The sequence below is a fragment of the Aethalodelphis obliquidens genome, unplaced genomic scaffold (assembly GCF_003676395.1).
Source record: "Aethalodelphis obliquidens isolate GAN/ISIS:26980383/991018 unplaced genomic scaffold, ASM367639v1 scaffold9, whole genome shotgun sequence".
Classification (NCBI taxonomy): Eukaryota; Metazoa; Chordata; class Mammalia; order Artiodactyla; family Delphinidae; genus Aethalodelphis; species Aethalodelphis obliquidens.
In genome coordinates this window covers 48219687-48233656 of record NW_020837953.1, presented here as the reverse complement: position 1 = coordinate 48233656, position 13970 = coordinate 48219687, and the positions used below count along the sequence as shown (strand labels likewise).

The 13970-nt window shown below is 59.9% G+C and overlaps 1 protein-coding gene across 1 annotated transcript; it reads right to left on the bottom strand.

Moving 5' to 3' along the window:
* Positions 1–1136: 1136 nt before the first annotated feature.
* Positions 1137–13938, bottom strand: KLHL21 (kelch like family member 21). The gene is made up of 4 exons (XM_027110345.1): positions 12758–13938; positions 9807–10212; positions 6390–6462; positions 1137–4385 (listed from the first exon to the last, which is right to left on the bottom strand). Exons 1-4 carry the CDS (start codon positions 13776–13778, stop codon positions 4092–4094), a joined length of 1794 nt encoding a protein of 597 aa, XP_026966146.1. The 5' UTR covers positions 13779–13938; the 3' UTR covers positions 1137–4091.
* Between the last annotated feature and the right edge of the window lie 32 nt (positions 13939–13970).

The window sequence follows — 13970 nt, the reverse complement described above, 5'->3', positions numbered from 1 at the left end:
CTGGCCGTGGGCCGGGGTGCCTCCCCATGGGCTGCCTGGGCTCCCTCACAGCATGGTGGCTGGGTGCCAGGAGGAACGTCGCAGCAGGCCGAAGCTGCAAGGCCTTTCTGTGACCTGGCCCTGGAGGTCAACAGTGCCACCCCTACCGCGTTGTATTGGTCCAGGCAGTCACCAAAATGTCCTTCCTTAGGTTCAAGGGGAGGAGTGTCAAAGAATCCGCACACGTTTATGGCTGCCCCCGCCCCAGACAGTAAGTGCTTATGCTTCTGCTCAGCGCTTGGCACGGGGTGAGCACAGAATCGGGTGGTGACAGTTGTGACCCCAAGAGCTCGCGTCAGCCATCACTTAACGCCTCATCACTGGAGGATTCCAGAGGCACCGGCCCCACGCTATGCTAAATGCTTCCCAGGGTTTGAGGAGGAAAACTCCACTTTAGACCCAGAAGCCCTCCAACCATCTTTCGTTTTACTCCTTGCCCACTAGGGAGCTCAGACGTAGACAGTTAAGTATCCTAGTGTGGTAACTGCCAGCCAGGTCATGAGCCACCTCAGATCTGGTAAGGCGACCGAGGTAAACCATGGCCTCCCGATGCCCCCTTCCCGGCACTGGCCGCTTCCTCGGGTTCTGTGGGCTCGCAGACGTGAGGAATGTTCTGCACTTCACGACCTCTTCCGGGAGGGACGCTGCTCTATTTTAAGGGTTCAGCCCCTCCTGCCAGGTCCAAGAGATGGGGATCTCATCACCTTTTAGCACCACACCTTCAGGAGGTGGGGGGGGGGGAGCAAGGTATTGGGCACAGTGCCCAGGGGTGGAGTCTGAGGAGGTTGAAGCAGCTTTTGGGCAGGTGAGCCATGGCCTCAGCCACGCACGTTTCTCCCACCTCCCACCTCCGGCCTCCTCTTTCCACTACCTCATGCCTTGTAATGACTGAGACAAGAAAGGGCCTCAAAGGGTTTGCCCCCAAAGCCATTTAGCGTGAGCCCTGGACGCTCTGAACCCCGCCCCTTTCCCCATTAGTTAAGGGACATCAAGGACGCTCCTCAATACTACTTTGCCTCCCTTGCCCCACGCGCTTGGCCTCAGCCCAAAGGTTCCAAGACCCGGCAGCAGCAGGATAGAGGCAATGACACCAAATATATAGGAAATATTTTTATTTCAAAAAGTGTACTGAAGGCATCCTAAAACTTTAAAGAGGATCCTGGACATGTAAGCCTACCGAACGGACAAATAAATACACACATCTGCCCCACGCTCTGGGGCTGGCACTGGATGTCGGACGCTGGAGGGAGACTGTCCTAGTCCAGAAGAGTCTCTGAGGTCATATAAATATAGAATACTTTATAGCAGTAGGTCAGCATTAAATACAAGTCACTGAACTTTCATAACTCGTCTCATAGGCTGAAAAAGTTGTGTACATCTGACGTGTAGAGACAGTCCCTCCCAGGCTGGCCCAGGTCGTCAGTGCACAGACCTGTGTGCGTGATGGGAACCCGTGCCTACAGGAGCGGGCAGGGCAGGGCAGGGAGGAGACGTTTCTCAAGGGTCATCCCCAATCCCGGACCCCCAGCAGGAGCCTGCTGTTGCCCAGGCTGCTGCGTCCCCTTCCCGTGTTTGGTCTTTTAACCCAAAGACCGGGTCTGGGGGGTGGGGACCTGGGTAGTTCTAGAGTGAACATCACTGGCCCCCTGCCCCCCCAAACCATCATCTGAGCAGCCGCCAGAGAGTGGGGTGGTCGGTCACACAGTGAAGTACCAAAAATGCAGGAAAGACCAGACAAAGGCCCGGGCCCAGGCACCGGCCCTCAGTGCTGACCAGAAGTGCTGCGGCGGGTGACAAAGGCTGGTTTCTGTGAGAACATGAGTGTCTGCAGCCCCCCGGTCCCAGCAAAAGCCTGCCCCCCACTGCCTGCCCTGCCTTCTGGGGCTGCCAGGGCCCTTTACAGAGCCAGCCCCAGGAAAGGCACCAGGAGGGAGCCTCCCGTGAGATCGAGCTCCCCCCACCCCTGCCCATGACCTGCCACAGAAGTTGTCACCACATCTCTCTGTGTGGCCTGTCACACCCACTGGGCAGGGCACAGTCTGACACGGAGCTTGGTGACTGGCATGTAATCGGGGCTCCATCAGTCCCGTGCAGGCCTGCCTTGTCGTCCCCCTACCACAGACAGGAGACAAGCCATCACGCCTGGGCAGCAACTGGCTGCAGGGAACCCGAGTCGGCCACCCCATGGAGCCTGGCACCTCTGGGGGGGCTCAGCTCGCCAGGCAGGCACCTGGGCTAGAAAAAAGGTCTCAGTAACCCACGGGAAGTGAAGTGAGGGCTGTGGAGAGGGAGCAACTAGGGCTGCGACCACCCTGGGGTGAGGGGCAGGCGAGCCCCAACTCACCAAGGGAGGACACTCAGACCAGGATGGGTGACCTGGGGGAGGGTCCCCAAGGGAGCAGAGGGCCGAGCACCCACCCTGGCTAAGGCCTGAGGCAGGAAGTACCAACCAAGCCCACATCCCCTGCCTTCCCACCGTGCCTGCCACACCGGGGGCTTGGGGTGGCCAGCTGAGCCGCAGCGCAAGGCGAATGGAAGGGCTGGCTGTGAGCCGTGCCGCTCCAGCAGGGGTTCCAGAGCAAGACGGCTGACCTGACAGCGGTGGCCCCCCACCAGGGCTCCTCGAGGGACGAGGGATGCAGGAGGGAAGGCAGGGGCCCGCCCGACAGCCCCAAAGCTTCTGGCCAACAAAAGGGCTTTAAGTGCCACTTGTGAAGCGACGGTGAGAAAACTTTTTTTTCTTGTTAAGAACACACTGTTGAACATTTACCTAACGAGGAAAACGTAACCGCCCTCCCCTCTGGAAGGGAAGGAGGACAAATTCAAGCAAAGGCTACTTTGGAAACCATGAGAGTACAAGACCACCAATCCACCGTTCGCACTCCTCAGAGAAAACCAGGGACGTGACACCAGCTACGGGGGTTCCCAGGAGCTGCTTCTGCCACCCTCCCACCCTGCAGAAAGCTTCGGCAATGGGACGGGGAGAGGTTAAAGATCAAACCAACCGGACCCCGTTTCTAGCTGCCTGGCCCCCTTCTAAGGAAGGGCCAACTGTGTTTGAAAGCTTGTGACCACCTGCTGAGGCTGCCCCACCCCGGGCTTCCTTGAGAAGCAACAGGATCCTCCGCTCACAGGCCGCAAGGGCAAGGGCGCCTGCAGCTGTCTGCCTGGCTGGGCTTCAGCGACAAAGTCCCAGGGCCTCCCAGTGAGGAGCTATGACCTTGCACTTTCGTCCTCTGCCGAACTGGCCTGGGACGAAGGGCCCGGAGGCCCCCAAGCCAGGTGGGGCTACACCAACTGGTGGGTGTGTGGACAGGGACCCCCAGCACCTGCGTCGGCCCAGGTCCACTGGAGACAGAAACTCAGCAGGTCTCTCTGGGCCCCCTTCAAGGCCACACGCCAGTCCATTCCCACTGCCCTGTGCCCCTAGGTCTGAGCTCACCTCCAGGAGGCGCACCCACGAGGGGTGTTTTGGTGCAAGACCCCAGCAGGGCCGAGGAGCTGGTCAGGCAGACCCTCTGCATCTGGGGAGCTGGCTCGCTGGGTGTCCAGCACTGGCCATGGAGGGTGGGACCCCACTGCAGCCATCGTCTGCCTGATTCTCGATGCTCTGGGACAGCAGGGCCTGCAGGGAGGCCACTCTCACACTCTCCTGGAAGGACCCCTGCCCCTCCACTCATACCCAGAAGTGGCCCTCCTCTCCCAAGGGGGGAGCAAGTAGGCACAGGTGGTGGCTGCAGGAGGTGCACGTGCCTTCATTGGTGAGGTGGGCCTGCAGCGGGGGTGACTTACTGGAACCAGAGACGTGGTGGCGGAGGCAGCTCTTCCTGGACCAAGGGAGCGGCATTCACAACGGGCCTTGGCCCCAGCAGCTGTGACTCACACGCACGGAGACTCTCCAGCTGTCAGATCCTGAGGCTTGCTCGCTCGCTCGCTCGGCAGCCCCTGAGCCCACGCTCCAGCCAACCTGTCCCGGTGCACGAAGGATGGGGGTGCTACCCCCTGAGGTGCTGGGTTACCTGCACCAAGGCCCTCCCCGGGCCGGGCCGGGGCTAGTGCAGCTCGGCGGGGTTCTGTGGCGGCCGGGGCCGGCCCACACCCATGTCACTGCTGCCACTGTCCAGCTCAAAGCCACGGCCCCCCAAGGGCGTCTGGGGCATGAACTGTCGGAAAATGCTGACGCTGCCGTGCCAGAAAGTGGGCTCTGGGAGCCGTCCCACCACGCTCCACGCCCGGGTCTCTGGGTCGTAGGCCTCCACCACGTCGGAGAGTTCAAAGGTATTGTCGTAGCCCCCAGAGACGTAGAGCTTCCCTCCAAGGACGGCCAGGCTGCCCCCTACATGCACCTGTGGGCCAAGGGGGGCGGTGAGTGGAGGCTGGCAGTCAGGGCAGGGGCGAGCCCCAGAGCGCCTCTCCATGGGGAAGGTGCCTGGGGCCCTTGGGAGGGGCAGCCTTGGCACTTCCTACACCCCAGCTAGGACATAGGGGCTCCATGCCCAGGGGTCACATGCCACAGCGGGTCCCTATGGTGGTCAAGGGGCCATGGAGGCACTCTCCCCGTGAGCAGCATCAGCCCTGCAAAGCAGGCATGACTGTCTCCCCATCTCCTCCCACCGCAATTACTGATTTGTTTATTTATGGCTGCGATGGGTTGCTGCACACGGGCTTTCTCTAGTTGCAGCGAGCAGGGGCTACTCTTCCTTGCGGTGCGCCGGCTTCTCATTGCGGTGGCTTCTCTCATTGCGGAGCACAGGCTCTAGGCCTGCGGGCTTCGGTAGTTGTGGCATGCGGGCTCAATAGTTGTGGCTCGCGGGCTCTAGAGCGCAGGCTCAGTGGCTGTGGCACACAGCCTTAGTTGTTCCACGGCATGTGGGATCTTCCCGGACCAGGGATCGAACCCGTTTCCCCTGCCAATGCAGGCGGATTCTTAACCACTGCGCCAGCAGGGAAGCCCTGTTCTCCCTCATCTTACAGATGGGAAAACTGAGCCTCATACAGCCGACAGCAGCAGAGCTGGGACTTGATCCAAAGTCTGAGCTTTGAACCACGAGGCTGGACTATCCCATCTTGCCCAAGACCTGCTATGATGAGTACGTGTAGCTCACTATGGGGAAAACCAAAGTTATATTTCCTAACTGTAAAGATGTTATTTATTTAAAAATATATATATATATTTTTTGGCGGCTGTGCTGCGTGGCTTGTGGGATCTTAGTCCCCTGACTAGGAATTGAATCTGGGCCCTCGGCAGTGAAAGTGAGGAGTCCTAACCACTGGACTGACAGGGAATTCCCCTAAAGATGTTAAATAAGCTGTAGAGGTATCAGGAGAGCAGGTTTGGAAATTTTTTTTTTTTTTGGTCACGCTGCACGGCTTGCTTGCAGGATCTTAGTTCCCCGACCAGAGATCAAACCCATGCCCCCTGCGGTGGACGTGCTAACCACTGGACCGCCAGAGAACTCCCAGGTTTGGAAATTTTAAGGAAGACAGAAAATAAAGATATAGGCAGGGGCTTCCCTGGTGGCGCAGTGGTTGAGGGTCTGCCTGCCGATGCAGGGGACACGGGTTTGTGCCCCAGTCCGGGAAGATCCCACATGCTGCGGAGCGGCTGGGCCCATGAGCCGTGGCCGCTGAGCCTGCACGTCCGGAGCCTGTGCTCCGCAATGGGAGAGGCCACAACAGTGAGAGGCCCGCGTACTGCAAAAAAAAAAAAAAAAGATATAGGCGGGTGTAGATGTGTATCTGAGACTAAGGAGATTGCCCGTGTAGCCAAAAGTCACCCAGCCTTCCCGGCTCTATCACATTGTGAAACTCAGCACCCTCTTCTCAATAAGCAAAGAGAGGTGAGACCCCACTAGGCAGCAAAAGTGTGGGTACACAGCAGGTGCTCAATAAGTGCACTCCCAAGGTCAATCCCCAAAGACCTCCTTGTCTGACCTCACCCCTCTGTTGCCCCCTTGTTCACTCTTCTCCAGCCACACCAGGCTGAGGGCTTGTTCCATGAACACACCAGGCATGCTCTACCCCAGGGCCTTTGCACTTGCTGTCCCTCTGTGGAACACTTACTTCCCCAGCGTGCTCTCTGGCTCATGGCAGGTACTCAATGAACACTGGTCTGAATGGATGAACTCACTAAGCTGTGTGACCATGGCATCTTATTTAAGGTCTCTGTTTCAGTGACCCTCGAGTACAAGTCGAGGACAACGGCAGCCCTCTGTTCATGAAGGTAACACCAGGAAAGGGCCCAACACAGGGCCCTGCCCACGAGGACTGCATCCCAAACTCACGTTGACACTTCGGTTGGAAACCAGAACCAGCTTGTGCTCCCATTGCTGGCGTGTCTGCAAACTTACCTGATTCATCGATGGGATCTTATCCCATTCGTTCTTGGTGGGGTTATATACGTCCACCTCAGCAGAGTCGTCCCTGGGGAGTGGAGGGGGGAAGGAGGAGGAAGAATGGGTCAGAGTGACTAGGCAGCGCCTGAGTGTGAAGGGCTGGAGAGGAGGGTCCTCCGGGCCCATCTCCTTTGGGGACCTCTGTGATGCTATTTGGCAGCCCACCGGCCAGTGGGACCCTATCCCTGGTTCGCAGGGGCTGACTTCACCTATCTGGCCTGGGCTCTGAGGCCGGAACCCAGCCACACTCCACAAACCCAAAGATCGTGCTCTCGGGTGCTACAACGCTTCCCCGCAGCCCAGCACCAACACAGCTGCCCCTCCCCTTCGCTGCGGTCACCCAGCCTGGCCTCAGATCTTGAACTGGTAGTGGCCCTTCCCGCCAGTCTCCACTCACCCTTCCTCAGCTCACTTGGGCCACCTCTCAGGACAGCCTTCCGTGGCTGACCAGTCTAGGCCAGGCCTCCCGGCCCACTGCACAGCCCCCGTGCCCTGGACCACTGCTCGGCCACTGCCCTCCCACCGCTGTCAGTCCCTCGATCCCACCCCATTCACTGCTGCATCCTAAGTGCCCGGCAGGGTGACCGGAGTCCCAGGAATAAGGACACCAGCACTGCCCTCCCCTTTGGGCTCAGGCTCCTTCAATCCTGTCTGACAGGCTCCTGATACCTGCAATACATGGCTCAAAGGCATAGCCTCGAAAAACAGACACTACCCCCCAAATAGGAGTATTGACGGTAACGACGGTCACAGGTCAGGGATCAGCAGAAAGGCCAGAGAGTAAATACTTCAGGGCTTGCCAAGCAGACAGTCTCTGTAGCAGGTCCCCAGCGCTGCAGCTGAGAACAAATGCAGCCACAGTTGTATAAACAAAGGGGCTGGCTGCATTCCCATAAAGCCTTATTTATGGACACAAATTTGAATTTCACGTAACTTTTCACACGTCACGAAGTATTACTCACAAAGTATTACTCACTTTGATTTTTTCCTCCAGCCACAGAATGTAAAAACCACCCTTAGTTTGTGACACATAAGATGATGATAATTGATATGGGAACCCGCTGGGCTGCCCCCCGACCCCTGCAGAGACACAGGAGCTGCAGCCAGAAGGTGCCAGGCTGGACAACGCTCTCGGCTTCTGCCTCTGTGGGCGCTGGGACAGCCCAGCCCGGGAGCCACGGTAAGTGGGGACTGAGGCAGAGCACTGCTGGAGGCGCGGGCGGGGGCCACCGGTCACTGCTCAGAGCCCAGGGCAGCAGCAGCCCACAGGCTGCGGCCTCCACGCAGCGTGGACCCTTCCTGTGGACCGGAGCTACCCCAACAGGTGGCATTCTGAGCAGTGAGATGCGGCTGAGGCACCGAAGTGCGTGGACAGAGCGCAGGAACGCTCGAGCACACGAGACCCAGGCCCCTGGCCTCGCCCACACTCTCAGGTGAGGCCAGGCCCGCACTACTCAACAGGCTGCCCTTCTAGACCACTCACTCTCTTGGCCGGTTTGGCAGTGGCAGTGTGCAGTGAGCAGAGTTGAGCCCACCTCCCGGGCCCCCCATGGCTCAGGCGACCCTGTACCAAGGCTAACAGAGGACCTGGGGGGCACCCTAATGCTCACACGTGGGGCAGTTTAGCAGCTGACCAGTGACCCTGACCAGGAGGAGGCAGGCACAGGGGCCTTCCCTCCAAAGACCGGTCCTTGGGCACCTCTCATTCTAGGACCACGGCAGAGGGGGTGGGGGATGAGGGGAGGATGTTCTCAAAGTTGCGCAGCCTGGAACTGCCACGAGGGGCTGAAGCCAAGGTTCTGGCACCCTCATGAGTTGTATTTATAGCCATCTCCACCCCCATCTTTGAAGACATGACTTGGGGGAGGGAGAGCTGGGCGAAGGGTCAGATGATGTTTTGTAACAGGACCGGGAGCTGGCTGGGATTCTGGGGCTTTCTCAGAGCAGATCTTCACTTCCTAGGATACGGGGAGGCCTGGCCCCTTGGCCACCTGCGTGACAAGCACCACCACCTCAGTTCCAGATGTGTTCTCCCCGAAAGCCTGGGAAGGCACCTCGAGTCTGGGGGAGGGGCAGCTCAGACAGTGCGGGGGTGTGGGCCGAGCAGCACAGTGTCCCTGTCCTCAGAGGCTCCCAATTCAAAGTCGCAGGCAGAAAGGGGACAGAGGGGATGGCCGTTCACACCTTACCCTTTCCTTCTGATCTCTTACCTTCAGGCAGGCTCTAGGCCAGAGAGGGGAGCAGCAGGTACACACACCTGCAGCACGTATATACGTGCACATGTACGCAGAAGCTGTGAGCAGTGGCTGGGAGCTCCTAGTTGCTTGGACGCCTACTGGCCCATCAGGAGGGGGCATGTCGCTGTGCCAAGTCATCAAGACTCACAGATGCATGGTGACCCATCGGCTGCCCAGCTCCGCTGCAGGCTGCCGAGGCCACAGCCTGGCCCAGGGAGGCTGTGATGTGGTGACGGTACACGGGACCTGCGCTGGATGTCCTTGGTCCTAACCCTGTGCCACCACGTAAAGCCTGTGGTTGTAAGCAAGTCCCTTACCCCTCTAAGTCTCTGTTTTGCCACCTGTGAAATGGGGATGACAGTGGTGCCCATCTCAGCAGACAGTCACGGGGATCAGCTGTGAAAATGCCCATGAAACAGGCAACCGGAGCTCGGACCCCAACATGCTAACTACTGTCATCGTTCCCACAGGCAGCTCTGGGCCTGGTCAGTATCAGGCTCCTCCCTGGTCCTGGGTGGCTGCAGGATCTTTGGAGAACAGCATTCTTTCAGCAAGACTCACCAGCCCTCCCTGTGCCAGGCCAGGCGGGAAGGGATAGACAGAACGTGCGGAAACGCACTGAACACACAAGTGCTGCTTTCCGCAGAGGGGGCAGGGCTGATCCCTCCGCCTGGCACCAGCCCGCTGGTGAGCAAAGGGTCCCTCTATCAAGGCCACCCCACCCCAAAGATTCAAGTGTCCAGAAAGCTCTCCTCTGGTCTTTTTAAGATGCAAAGTCCCTCTCAGGTAGGACAGGTGGTTCCTTTTAGTAAAGGCCACATGAGACCAACAAGGGCTTTTAGTGGAACCCACCAGGTGAAGTCCAGCCAAAGAGATACAACTGATTTAGCTTCTATGAATCTCAAAAAGTTCTCTGCGAGGACCTAGCTCCATCCCACTTGAGATCCTCAGAGGCCACAGAAACCGTTCTAAAGAATGGGGGCAGAACAAAGGCGCCAGGTCAGAAAGACCCAGCCCCAGAGCCCAGTGTGGCCTCAGTTTCCTCATCTGTGAAATGAGGACAACAGTAAAGATGAGCTTAGCATAGGACCTGGTAAAAAAGATCACGCAGTGGCCTTGGCCCCTAGGGACTCACCTGATGAAGTACATGAGTCCATTCAGAGTCACTGTCTTGGGGGCAAAGGACCAGGGTGGGAGCTGGCCGCAGTCCACCAGCGACCATAGGTCCATGTCTGGGTTGTAGCACTGCATCACCATGGTCTCTTTGCCGGCCAGGGAGCCGATGGCGTAGAGCCGGCCTCGGCAGGCCGTGGTGGAACAATTGTCCATGGGGTAGGTCATGGGCTGCAAGGCCTCCCAGGAGTCAGTGGTGTGGTCGTAGCGCTCCGTGCTGTCTGCGGCCACCACGTACAGCAGCCCATCCAGCACGGAGGAGCTGTGGTACTCCCGGGCCTTCAGCATGGGCGCCACCTCCGTCCACTCGTTCACGCTTGAGTTGTACCTCCACACGCAGTCGTAGAGCCGGGAGCCATCGGACCCGCCTGCCGGGGCAGACAACGTGCAGATGGTCAGCCCACACTGACTCAGGGTGATTCACCCACCCGCGACTCCCTGAATTTCTCAGAGGGGGAAAGACAACCCTGTCATCTTGGGGGAGGGATAACCCTCACCTGCCTCCAGGTAAACACACATCCTCTCTCACCAAGGCCGGGCCAGGGGCCCCGGCAATGCGTAGGCTGACCGCTGCCCAGGAGGGTGGCCGTGAAAACACCACCAGGGCTTCCCTGGTGGCGCAGGGGTTGAGAGTCCGCCTGCCGATGCAGGGAACGCGGGTTCGTGCCCCAGTCCGGGAAGATCCCACATGCCGCGGAGCGGCTGGGCCCGTGAGTTACAGCCACTGAGCCTGCGCGTCCGCGTCCGGAGCCTGTGCTCCGCAACGGGAGAGGCCACAACCGTGAGAGGCCCGCATACCGTAAAAAACAAACAAACAAACAAACAACACCACCAAATCTCTGCGGGCCAAGCCAAGGCTCAGGGGCCGCAATTCTAAGTAAACAGCAATCTCAGTCTGGACTCCCCGCACAAGCAGTCAACACCTCAGCTGGACTGGGGCATCAGGCCGTAGAGTCCACGCTCCTGGGGAGCCACAAAGCATGTGGGTGGGGGGCCCAGGGTCTTGTCCACCAAATTCTAGGCTTCCCGGGCGGCCCCTAACCAAGGCTGTGCCAGGATGAGTTGAGCGGAAATCTACAGCACCCTGCAAGCAAGAAACCTAACACAGAAAGTGATGCTACGGGGACTTCCCTGGCGGTCCAGCGGTTAAGACTCTGCACTTCCACTGCAGGGGGCCCAGGTTCAATCCCTGGTTGGGAACTAAGACCCTGCATGGTGAGGCCAAGAAAAAAAAGGAAGTGATGCTATGAGTGGACTTCTGGGGTTATGTTTCTTGATTTATACGCAAGGTACTGACATGTTTTGTTTGGAAAAAACTCATTGAGCTGTACAAGTATGATGTATACTTTTCCGTCTATATTTAAAAAAAAAAGGCTTAAAACCAACCAAACAAAGTCCAGTGGTACTGGCTATAGCCACAAATTAAACCAGGTTCACCTAAGACATTAGAATTCCCACAGTATGAAGGGACCCCAAGAAGCCTGGGGGTTGCATTCCTCTATTGCCCCAAGGCTGGGGCCACAGGGCAGAGCAGAGCCGGCCTGACATTCTATCCGGCTCATAGCCCTGAGCTTTTAGAGGGAGAAGGCAGGGTCCTTGTAAAGTCCTCTCTGCCTCCTTCCTTCTAAAGGAGAACTGTGTCAAAGGCAGCTGAAGCCTTCTTCCTTCCAAAGGAGAACCGTGTCAAAGGCAGCTGAAGTCGCTTTCTCATCCCCCCGCCCCGTGAAATTCCCTAGAGGCAGCTGTAGGGACCCACTCAGCCACCTGTCTAAACCCAAAGGATTAGCTGCTCAGCTGAGACATTTATGGAAAGGTGTGCAAAGTTGGGGCGAGTCTCACCAGTTCTGGGAATTCACCGGCCAGACTTCTGTGGTGGGGGAGTGGGAACGGTGGTCCCCAAACAACACAGGGCCAACCTCAGGTTGGAAAGGGACTGATTCCCGCAGAGGCTGGACCTGGAGCTGCAGGCCAAGGAAGCTGTGGCCACAGGGCCGAGCCGGTCCTTAGGCCGGGATGCGCCCCACTTGTCAGCTCAGGGCCGGCTTTCTCCGGACCGTGCCAGGCTGGACACAGCGCCGTGATGGCACAGCCGGGGCCTCCCAGCCTGATCCAGCCCTCTGCTGGCCCCAAGTGCAGGCCTGGTCGGTTCTTTCCTTATATAGCCGTCACACAGACCGCCCCTCCTCACCCCGCTCAAGGAGGTAGACTCATGTTTGAACTGGGATTTATCTTTAACGAAAAATGTGGGAGATGCCCAGGACGAGGGCGGGCTGGGACACGCCCAGCATGACTCGGCAGTGTTTTGGGGTTTGAGCCAAGTAACTGGAAGAAAACCTCTTAGCATGTGACTCTGTTTACAGTCGCTGGGCAGGGAGCAGCCTAAACACCACGTGACCCAAGCGCAGGGCCTAGATCCAAGCCCTGTCACTGGTGACCAAGCGTGCTGCTCAGCCATGAGGGAGAAATCCCCCGTGGGGGGGTGGGGGGGGGGAGAATGGATGTATCACAGGGCGTCAGTCCCTGGCCCGTCCCCAGATTCCTTAGGGAGAAAAAGAAAGCACTCATTGTGCGGGGTGACTGCCCCAGTATCTTGCAACCTAATGGGGGCATCACCCGGGCAAGGAGGAGGCTGCCCAGGCAGGTCCTGCGTGCTGGGAAGAGACCCACAAACAGCTACTTGTCCCACTCACACAAGGGGTTCTTCTTCTAGATCTTAAGTATCAACCCTAGAAACGTACGTGCGTGCCAGCCTGGGGGAGAAGGAGGGGGAAGGGAAGTGGCCACTTGCACCCAGGGGCGGTCCCGGCATTCCAGGTATTGCGGGTTCTCCTGCAGGTGGATGTATTCCCCCAGCGGAGCGGGGGTCCAGGCGGCCAAGGGTCCTCCTGACCAGCCCCCAGCCCACTCACTCACCCGTCACGTAGATGTCGTTGCCCAGCGCCACGATGCTGTAGCCCCCGCCCAGGTGGTCGGGGAACTCGGCCAAGTAGCGCCACTGGCCCGTCTGTGGATTGTAGCAGTCGACGGTGACCAGCTCGTCGCAGTCCTGGTCGCAACCGCCCACCAGCACGAGGATCTCCGCGAGGCCGGTTGAGGGGCGCGGGCGCATCCGGGGACAGGGCCCGCGGTCGTGGCGGTCGTAACGCGCCGCCTGGAAGTCGCGCGCCTCGCGCAGTAGGCGCAGGCAGGGCGGGCAGCGGGCCACCAGCGGCTCGGCCTCGACGTGCGCCAGCAGGTAGAAGCGGCGCACGAAAGGCAGGCGCACGGCCTCGAGCAGCTGCGGCCAGTGCGCGGCGCGCCGCGGCGGGTCGGCGCGCACCCAGCGCAGCGCCAGCTGGTAGGCGGCCTCCTCCTTGGGCACGCACAGCCCGTCGTCGCGCAGGTAGCGCAGCAGCCGCGCCAGGGGCAGCCGCTCCAGCTGCTCGGCACCCAGCTCGCCCACGTGGCGCAGGATGAAGCGCTGCGCCGCGCTCGCCAGCCCCGCGCAGCTGAAGGCCTCGGCGAAGTCCTGCATGTCCAGGCAGTTGGTCAGGTCGAGCTGCTGCTGTAGGAAGGCGCCGCACGCCTCCTTCACGGCCGGGAACTGCAGCAGGTCGGCGGCGCGCAGCAGCGGCTCGGCGTTGTCGCCGCTCACCGCCACGCGGCCCGTGTAGCTGAAGTCCAGCAGCAGCTGCAGCATGTCGGGCGGCACGCCATGCAGGCGCACCCGCTCGGCGCGGCTCTCGCGCAGCTGCCCGGCGAACATGGCGCGGAAGTAGGGGCTGGCGGCCGCCAGCACGGCGCGGTGCGCCGGGAAATCGCGCCCTCCCGCTGCCTCCAGGGTCACGTCCAGGAACTTGCGCTCGGCGCGGAGCTGGCTCAGGCCGCGCAGCAGGCTTAGCGCGTGCGCAGGGTCCGAGAAGGGCAGCACGGCTAGGGGCGCCGGCCGCTCCATGGCGCCTTGGCTGGGGGCGCGGGGCCGCTGCGCGCGCGCGCTACTCGGAAAATCCGCCGCCAGGGCCAGCGGGAGAGACACTAGGAGCTGGAAGCCTCGGCTATAAATAGGGCCGGGCGCCTCGGCCTCCGGGGGGGCGGGAGCCGGGCGGGGGCGGGGCGTCACCGGCACCGCCCACTTAACCCCTCCGGG

Coding starts and splice junctions, on each gene's coding strand:
- KLHL21 (XM_027110345.1), bottom strand. CDS start 13,778: ATGGAGCGGCCGGCGCCCCTAGCCGTGCTGCCCTTCTCGGACCCTGCG. Junction 10,213..12,757: donor CAACGACATCTACGTGACGG/GTGAGTGAGTGG, acceptor CTGCCCCGGCAG/GCGGGTCCGATGGCTCCCGG. Junction 6,463..9,806: donor GGACTCATGTACTTCATCAG/GTGAGTCCCTAG, acceptor TCCACTCCCCAG/GGACGACTCTGCTGAGGTGG.